Here is a 10,355-nt window from a genome sequence, read left to right as displayed (position 1 = left end):
TCAATACTTCTATCAGCCCCTCAATACTTCTATCAGCCCTTCAATACTGACATCAGCCCCTCAATACTGCTGTCAGCCCCTCAATACTGCTGTCAGCCCCTCAATACTGCTGTCATTTCCAGCAAGTGTTTCTTCCTCTTGCTGTTTTTCTCTTCTTATTTTGACCCCTTTACAATATTTCCGAGATGGAATTTAAAAGAGAAAAACATTACGTGGGAAGTTCATTGTAGGGTCTGGACTTTACACACAGTCTTCCCTTTGCTTGTCTACATTGTACATGTTCAGAGAATTCAGCCCCGGGATTGTGCTCTATGTGTACTACAGTGGTCAGCCTGCCTGGGATTTGAATCCATGTCTGTTCGTTCTTCACCTATCCTCTCCTGTCTAGCAATTGGCCATTTGACTTTTTATTAAACCAAGCAGAAGGTGCCTTAGGCAGGTGAGGCAAATAAAGACATCCCATACCATGGCACTCTGTCTTGGGTCACTTGCATTTATTGTAATTGATGTATGAAGTTTAGATAGGACTCCTCTGGTTATCACTAGGACACAGAAAAATCAAGGAATATTTTTGTTAAGAAATATGGGCTTATAGCTCAGAGGGTTAGAATGTTTGCAACCATGTATGGCATCCTAAGTTTGATCTCTAAAACCTATGTGGAAGGAAAAACAACTCTAACTCTAAAAAGTCACTACATGCATCTTGTGGCATTTGTACTTACACACACAAACACACACACACACACACACACACACACACCCCTCCACCAATAAATAAATAAATGCAAAAAAGATAATGGCTTAAACAAACGAAATTGTCTTGGAGAGGGATTGTGAAAAGAGCTAGACAATCAAGAGAAAATGGTGTTTGGACAGATTTCTAGGTAGCTGGTTGCATTTCAAGGCATGGAAGATTACACACACACACTTACTTACAAAGTATAGAAAGAAGAACATCGAAAAGACATTAGGATGAATGACATTAAAAAAATAGAGAGAGACAGCTGAATAGTAATGCCAGAGGTAGAGAACTCATGGATTGTCTATTCTACTACTTCACCTCCAGTTTTCTTTATCCAGACTATGACAGACGATTCTGAAGGGACATCTGGGTTGAAGTCTCCAAGGGTAACCCAAGGTTTGATGATCCGCTCGAAAGATTCACAGAACTCAGCATATAGTTGCCTTTGTGGTTATTACAGGAAAAGAAACAAACCCAAGATCAGCAAGGAGAAAATGCACATGACATGAACTTGGGAGAAACCAGACACTTGCTCTTGCAAGAGCCCTTCCTCAGTGTAGTAATGCATGACCCACAATTCCAGCGGAATCAAACTGTGACAATGGAGGAAATGCTGCATAGCCGGGAAGTGCATTCGAATAGCCAAGGTTTTATTGCAGACTAGTCACATAGGCACTCCTTGCCTAACACAGTCCCACACTTCAGATCCCCAGAAAACAGGGAAGTATTCAGTATAAATCACTCTGACTCTCATCATATCTCCATTTAATTCATCACTTTGACCCCTGGAAAATTTTGACCTGTTCTGCAGGATAATAGCAGACTAAGGCAAATTAAGTCAAGAAGTAACCCTGTGAGGAGCTGGAGTATTGACTATTTTATCTTTGTTACAGGGAGTTATACAGCTATGTGCTATGCAACTATTTGATTGATGCATGCTTTCCCAACTTCATTAAGGATCATATTCATAAGCAATGAACAGTAATATACAGTCTTGACCTGAGGCTATTGATACTGTTGCTTTTGTTATAACGAAGAGATCTATATTACACAGACATCCTAAACAAAATTACATAATTGAAAATATGAGTTTAATCCAATGAGATAAACATATATAAACTTAACATGCTAGTGAATACCTGTGACCCTAGTACTAAGACTGAGAAGCAGGGTCAAGCATGTTCTCGGCCAGAATGGGCTACATAGTGAGACACACTTCTTTTTTTTTAAATTTATTATGTGTAGAGTGTTCTGTCTGCATGTTTGTCTGCAGGCTAGAATGATGTGGGATTCCCCTTTGTATGCTGTGAATATGTTTTATTACCATTTGAATATAAAGAAGCTGCTTCAGCCGATGGTAGGGCAGAATAAAGCCAGGTGGAAAATCCAAACAGAGATATAGAGTAGGCAGAGTCAAGAAAGTGCCATGTAGCTGCCCAAGAAGCAAGAGGTAACAAACCACAAACATCACAAAATATAAAATAGAAATGGGTAAATTTAAGATGTAAGAGCTAGCTAGATATATACCTGGACCATCAGCCAAACAGTGTTATAATTAATATAGTTTTTGTGTGATTATTAGGGTCTCTGTTTATAGCAGAAGAGGGCACCAGATCTCATTATAGATGGCTGGGAGCCACCCTGTGGTTGCTGGGACTTGAACTCAGGACCTCTGGAAGAGCAGCTAGTGCTCCTAACTTCTGAGTCATCGCTCCAGCCCCGAAACATGCTTCTAAAATGTCTTTAAAAGAAGGGTGGATAAGAGCTCATACTACTCTTGTAGAGGCCTGGCTTTGGTTCCCACCACCTATATCAGGCAGATTATAACTGCCTGTAAATCCAGTTTTGGGGGATCCAACATCCTCCTCTGGATTCTACAGATACCTGCACTCATGTGCACACCCTTTTTCATAAACACATAATTAAAAATGCATCTTTTATAACTAAGTGTCCAGTAAACTCTCATCAGGGCATCCACGAATTACATGTGCTGTAAGGGGTGGGGCAAGAATCTGTAACAGTCAGGAGACACAGTGATTTGGGGCATGCCAGTACATCTCCCTGAAGTAAAAGACAAACTATTGTATCTTGCATGCTTTGCTATGACTTAGGAAGCACAATGCTTGCTAGTCTTCTGGGTTCAGAGGCAGCATATTTCACACGTGCAATACCACTCTTCCCACATACTGGGAACATGAAGAGCTGCCAGTTCATACTATGTTAGAAGGTGGGATGATGGAAGACATGGAAGAAAGCAAGCCCTCTGCGTATGTGTGTGCTTATCTTTCCCTGACCAACGTTTTTGCTTTTTTTTTTTTTTTTTCGAGACAGGGTTTCTCTGTGGCTTTGGAGCCTGTCCTGGAACTAGCTTTGTAGACCAGGCTGGTCTCGAACTCACAGAGATCCGCCTGCCTCTGCCTCCCGAGTGCTGGGATTAAAGGCGTGCACCACCATCGCCCAGCCCTGACCAACTTTTTAAATCAAGGTATGAAACACACAACACATTACTAGACAAAATTTTTATTTTTCAAATAAATAGCTTTCATTCCTCAATTATTTGTCAGAATTTTATTTTCAAAACTAAGTATATAATGAATGCATTTTTACCCTTCTCAATATATATATATATATATATACACACACACATACATACATACATATATATTTACAGGTACCTTTAACAACACAGTCTATTTTCAGAACTCAAACTTGATATGGAGAAAATGCCACATCAATCCTTCATACCTTCTTTGGAAACCAAGTGTATTTCAGGGTCTAGAGGCCAGTCCATGTTTAGAAACTAGAGCCCTTAGGTCAGCTTTGGCTGCCTGGGAACTTCCGGGTAGGTTGTGATTCGCCTTTTCTTTATACTCCACAGTTCTTCCCTGGAAGACCTAGGCTGCAATCTCTGGGCAGAGGACTGAGGTAGGGATGGAGGTTAGGCAGATAAGCGCCAGCTGGTAGAGATCCTTTATTTCAAGTCTGGTTTCCACTGTAACTATTTGTCCAAGGGTAAAGAGCAAATGGAAGCTCTGGGTCCTTACTGATATTTCACCCACTCACCAAAGTCTCAGTGATCTAGGCCCAGTGAAAGAGAGCACAGAGACTGACTTCACCAAGACACAAGCGGGCAAAGTGACTGTGCAATGAAATAGGGCCGAGCCTGGAGCCTTCCTCTTCAGTCTTCCGGCAGCCAGGGGAGGGGACGTCTGCAGACACCGCTGAGCTTTTTCTTTCACCATCCCCCAGTCACCAATTTAAACATATATGCTCACAAACAGGCTGAGGATTTAGATTCTACCCACATTTCTTGTTAGAGAACCCGATGTGACTTAAAAAATTAAACAAGGAAAATAAATAACAGGCAGAAAATAAAAAAAAAAAAACAAAAACATTTGAGGGTAACAAAAGAACCTCAGTAATTTCAATCTTTCAAATGTGGGTAAAAATCTCTTTTAGAGGGAAGAGCTAAAGTCCTACATGAAAATACAGTATCTTAAATATAAAAATCTTTATCTGACCATACCCTTATGGTACTACTATGAAACAAAGTTACAGGGAACAAATAAACAAAAACTAGACATGATTTGCTAACACAAGGAACCAATTGCTGCACACTCTGACTATGCACATATCTCCAAAAAAGATTCACTCATATTTGTGTTTAATACAGAGTGGGACTTTGGCTAATACTTTTTATTTTAATGTACCGTATTTATGATTCTTAATTTTAGTTTTTTTTTTTTAGTAAGAAATCAGGGGAGAAGCAATATTCCTAACATTGGGCTCAATCAGTAAACAGCTAAGACTCTTCTTCTCCAGCAGTACTTCCGCATGTCATTTCTGAGTAATTACTGCCACCGGACAGTCATCAATTCCGTTTCTATTTCCACTGCTAGATCTGCACATTTGCAATAGCTTTTCTTATGTGTTACAGTTCTAAAAGTGTCAGCAATATTACTTCTTAAAACCACAAGACAGCCTTGCAAATCTTCAGCTGGTGGCAGCACTGTGTATGGAAGAGGTGACTGAAGAGCCGGAAGTCATGTTCTAGTGAAGCAACACCTGCTCACCCAAGCCAATAGTGTGTGCTTTCATCCTTTGGTGTTTGAAGCTATTCTGACTAGTTCTTGTGTGGAGGAATGATGCACTGTACTGAAACACTGACATCCTGTCAGGAGTCTTAGCTAATTGGCTCTTAAAAGCCAATAAATCTTTTCCATGGGCTATTCTCATGGTCAGTGCTATGAAGTGCCTTATTAAAAAAATAATCCATGATTAATTGCTAAAGCACCATGGGTTGGATGCAAGATAAACGTGTGTTGTAAACAAAGTCTGCTTTATAGTAAAATATTTAAAATTAAAATCACAATTTACTATAAAGGACATACAATAATGTAGTCAAAGTTAAAATTCTGATGTTCCATTTGCTATAACTTATGTGAGATTTAGCCATCTTACAATAGTGACCCAGCGCTAGTTTATGTCTGTAAAAATGTAATTGTAACAAGTCACACAAAAGCATAACTACAACACATTTCTGCACATCTTCGATAAGTTTTTGGTTAGCAGGGATGATGCATAATGCTGCCTGGTATCCAAAGTGTTGTCAGTGATTATAGGATTTAGAGATGGTATGTGAGGTCTTCTAAGAAGCATCATCAATGTCAACTGTAGATGGAACATATAAAAAATTCCTTCACAAATCCAGTCTCATTCTGTGCTCTCACAACGCTCCCAACAGAAAGCATCCAGTCTATTGGCTGTTTCTTGGCTGATCAGACATTCATCTTTTAGTTCTCTGATTGTCTTTCTCAGTGATTTTTGAAAGTGTTTTTCTCGGTTCAAAACATTCTGCAGACTTTCCTTGGTATTCTCTAGCTCGATGATCACATGATCTAATTTATGCTTAAGCTTCTTTGGACTGTCCATTACACTGTAGCTATGTTCCTAAAATATAAACACCAGGTTTTTAAATAGGAAAGACAAGTGGTTAGACAAAAGTTTAGCACTAAGTTTCAGCTAGTTATTCATTTATGAAACTTAGAGGAAACTATTAGGTATAAAGACGACAGGAAGAGGACGGGAAGTGGAAGCAGTATTAGGGTGCCTGAACCTCTCTTCCTTCTGAGGCTCAGCATATATGAGGAAGATGGATCACTGACGATGAGAATCACTCCTCATTTGGGGTTTCCTGCCTGCTGAGATGAGCACTGGATGAAACGGCACTGGCTGCCATAGCACTTGCAAAATCTATACGCTTTCATTCCTTTAGCACGGCAATGATAAACAGCTTGTATTTATCAAATGAATGAATAATTTTTATTTATTTATCTTTTTACACAGAGTCTCATGTATCCAAGGTGGCCTTGAACTTGCCATATAGTGGAGGATTACTTCGAACTTCTGATTCTCTTGCCTCCACCTAAGGATTGCATGCATCCCCCAATGCCCATTTTTTGCAGTGCTGGAGATCAAACTTTGGGCTTTGAAAATGTTAGGAAAGGACCCTAGGAACTGAGCTCCATTCCCAGCTCCCAGATTTGGTGATGGTGCTTGATAGAGTAAACTTTTCCTCTATTTTGATGAATATTTTACTTTATAAAAGGTACAGGAAAGAAACATTACAGTGGGTGCTTAGGCTGAGTGCTGGGGACTGGATGGTACTCCAGTATTGGAATTTAAAAAAAAGATAATTCCATCAATATTTATTTTGGCTATGCTTAAGTATATGGCAATATACTTTTACATGTTCATTTGGAAATAAGGAAAATTACACTGACATAGAAAGATACTATAAACTAATTTTGTAAAGTTATTTAATATTAAAAACACTGAAGGGGACTTTTGCGTCTAGCCAAGATAAAGTATAAGACTAGACTGATACCACATGAACCAATGTGTGGTACAAAGACATAAAAAGTATTTGAGGATAACAGGTACTCCACTAAGACGGAAAACAGAGGTGAGGTCTGCAATCGCTCCAGCTTAGCCTTGGAAGAATTTGTATGCCCCAGTGTAAAGAGGAGAAACCCATGCAGAGCTTGGCATATAGGAGGAGAAGATTAAGCAGACATCAGGGAAACCAAGGAGGCTATTTTTTCCTTCTATTTTTGTGTGTGTGCATGTGGAAGCCTGAGGTTGATGTCCAGACTTATCCTCTTTGCTAGTCTCTATTCACTGAGGTAAGGAATCTGAATCAAATCCTGAGCAAACAGATCTTGCTAGCCAGCTGGCTTTGGGAATCCTGTGTCTGCCTTGTGAAGTTGGAATACCACATTTATAATCACTGGGCTATCTCCCCTACCCCAAATAATATACTTCTAAATAACAATGACAGCAGCTTTCACCTTACTAGAAAAAGGCAATACTTTTTACATTTTGAAATAAGTAGAAAAATATAAAAATAGACGAACAGAAATTAGGGAAGTATAAAAAATGAACAAAAGTTGAGATCTATGATAAGATGAAAAAAATAGTTAAATCTTCAGGCAGGTTAATCAGAAATGTACAAGACAGAAATATCAGGAGTGAGAGAACACTAGAGTCTACCAGAGTCTACAAAAGGACCAATAAGGTATTATTAAATACCTATCATAATAAATGTTGTAGCTGTGATGAAATGACAAAACTTTGGAAGACAAAAGCTAGTATTTCCTTCAACAAGCAAACAACAATAACCCCTAAGTCCACAGTGCTTCACTAGACAAATCTATCATATATTTATTAAAAAATTATTTTACAAAACCCCTTTTTCCTGAAAACTTGAAAAGTTGGCAAAATTTTCTCACTGTTTTGAAAGGTCAGTATTAATCTGATCTTGAATTCAGATAAATAAAACATTAGAGAAGAGGAGGAGGGGAGCCCTATGCACTAAATATCCCTCTTAAACACTCAAAGAAAGATTAAACTAACAAACTCCCAAGTTGTACACAAAATACATAAAAACAATGATACATTATGGAGTAAGGGTCATCCTGGAGTAAAAGGTTAGTTCAGCCCTTGAGAAGTCAGCTGACATAACTTACAAATTAACTTAAAAAAAAATCATGTTAGGAGATGGGATTGCCTGAACACTGGCTCTCAACATTTCTCATCACAGTCCTGGAGTCTCAAGTAGTTCAGCAAAGCAAGGAAAAGCAACAAACACATTTATAGGACGAAGGAAGAATTAAAACTGCCTTCATTATAGGGAACATGATGATCTATGCAAAAAAACTGATGGCCTTAAGAAAAAAAAAACCTGTACTGTACTTAATATTTGAGTTCAGCACGTTTGTCAGATATAAGATCAACATAAATTATATTTCCATCTTCTAGGAGCAAACACAATGGTATCATTTAGAGCAGCAAGCAAACAGAAAATACTAAGGGTCAGGTCTGCCAAAGCAAAACATCCGTGTGCTGAGCGCTTTCAAGCAGGGTTGAGAAGGTAAAGGCCGAATAAAGGGGGCACTCAAGTTCCAGTGCCAAAAGACTCCTTAAGATCCCCAGCTCTCGCTTCTCTCCGTGGGATCTACAGAGGCGGTAGAGGACCAGTGAAAATTCCAGCACGGGTTTTGGTAAAATTTTACCAAGTGATTTTAAATTCATATAAAAATGCAAAGAATCGATAATGGCCAAAACAACTTTGACACATAACAAAGAAAGTAGACTAACAGTACCTGATTCTAAAATGGTAAAGCTGTATAAGACAGTTTGTATTTAATGCCTAGCATTTATATGAACAAGGAATCTCTAAGTACATACAAGCCTGAATACTGTGTTCTTTGACTTTTTCAACAAAACCTAAAGATAGAGCTATTATTAATTACATATTTCCATGAAGAAAATATACTAAAGGGAAGAGTTATTTTATCTGCAGACTCAGTAACCAGCAGAGTAACTGCTTCTGTACTGCTCCTGCATGCATTCCGATCACAATGATCCTGGGAAGCAAGCGCGTTTGGAAACATCACATAGTAAAGACCCCTCCCCAACAAGCCTACGTTCTGTTTTGCTATAACTCTGACATATTTGATCCTAGTGGAGAGACCATATTCACCTTAAAGCAATTAACTCAACGATTAGCTCAGCAAAACATTTTACTTACAAAAATGAACTGGGATTGGAATTCTTCAATGCATGAGGCACCGACAAGCTGGTGACCATGGTTACTGACAGGAAGGGTTTTGAGAATAAAGTTTTTCCTACAATGAAGTTTTTCTCTCTTCTCCTGTTAGGAACAGTTAATGAAAAACATTGTGACTGTATCTGTTCTTACAGTTTGATTCCTTCCTGACTTTCAAAGTGAAAAAAAAGTACATAGTGAAACACTGTATTGCTTGCAGAGACTATTCTGGAAGGAAGTCAGTGTGTTTCATTCTGTTCACTTTCAAAGAGCATCCCTAAAGCACCTCTAGGGTTCATCTATTAACATAAAATTCCCTAACAATGAAGAGTGAAAATGAAAAGGACACTCCTCACCAGCTGAGAAAAAGAAGACGGAGAGGACCTGAGGAAGGGAGTCACAGCAGTAATCATGGCCCAAGTCTCTTCTTGAAGAAAAGACAGCCATCAAGGGCAAAGTGACCAACTCACAGCACTGTTACTGGAAAAGAATAGAATCCAACTAGGTTTACTACTGAACCCTTCTGTTTTTCTTTTGTAACCTCATCTCTCTGTCTTCTTCACTTATCCTTTTCTCTGCTTTTTGGACTTTTGTTCATATCTAAGTTTTAAATTCTATACCTGTGACTTCACTTGGAACCACACTTTGGTCCAATTTGCAGTTTGCTCTTGAGTTTTCTTTTTCTTTCTTTTTTTGTTTTGGTTTTTTGAGGCAGGGTTTCTCTGTGTAGCCCTGGCTGTTCTGGAACTTGCTCTGTAGCCCAGGAAGGCCTCTGCCTCATGAGGGCTGGGACTAAAGCACATGTCCCGCCATGCTCCTGAGTTCTTAAGTACAGTCAATCTGAAACCTCAGTGCAACCTTCTCCGTTTTTAAGAAGCTGGTTCTGAGTTAAGACAATTCTCTCCATCAGTCCACTTATCTAAACCCTAGCCATTATGGGGGGCTGCTGGCTATATCACATCTGCCAGGCGTCATGAAAAGCTGAAGCTACAGTCCCTGGAACCCCCAGAATGCACTTCAGATGAAGAAAGTCACGTCGACAAACCCACGAGTGCTGAAGTGTCTTCAGAACCATCACAGGAAGTGAGTGCTCAGAGCGAGCAGTAGTTTGCAAACAAACCTGCAAGTGATCTGGGGACTCAAAGACAGAAGGGACCACTCCTGGCTTCAGTTTAGTGTTCGGAGTGCTTCTGTCAAAGTCCGTCTTCTTGAAGTGCCTCGAGCACAGCACGTCTCCTTTCTTTGGCTCCCAGATGCCTGCAGCATTCACATCTAGTCTTTTCATTGCCAACACCCATTTTCGCTTGATGTTTTCATCTGTGGGGAATCTAGAAAGAAATAAAAAATTTTAAAATTAAATACTACTGATATATATTTAAACTGAAACATTTAGAAAATCATGATTCTTGCTTATGTAACTAATTTTTTTTTTTTTTTTCGAGCCAGGGTTTCTGTGTAGCTTTTGGAGCCTGCCCTGGAACTAGCCCTTGTAGATCAGGCTGG

General features: G+C 39.2%; 1 protein-coding gene across 1 annotated transcript in view; it reads right to left on the bottom strand.

The window, feature by feature from the left end:
• Positions 1-3,388: 3,388 nt before the first annotated feature.
• Thap6 (THAP domain containing 6) overlaps positions 3,389-10,355 on the bottom strand; it is a 9,120-nt gene continuing 2,153 nt past the window's right edge. The window contains exons 3-5 of the mRNA XM_005359490.3: positions 9,973-10,180; positions 8,835-8,957; positions 3,389-5,692 (exon numbers count right to left, since the gene is read on the bottom strand). Of these exons, the coding sequence (XP_005359547.1) occupies positions 5,456-5,692; positions 8,835-8,957; positions 9,973-10,180 (568 nt within the window). The 3' untranslated portion in view covers positions 3,389-5,455. The remainder of the gene's footprint in view (positions 5,693-8,834; positions 8,958-9,972; positions 10,181-10,355) is intronic.

The sequence above is a fragment of the Microtus ochrogaster genome, linkage group LG1, assembly GCF_000317375.1.
Source record: "Microtus ochrogaster isolate Prairie Vole_2 linkage group LG1, MicOch1.0, whole genome shotgun sequence".
NCBI classification, from domain to species: Eukaryota; Metazoa; Chordata; class Mammalia; order Rodentia; family Cricetidae; genus Microtus; species Microtus ochrogaster.
This window is presented reverse-complemented; position numbering and strand designations above follow the sequence as displayed.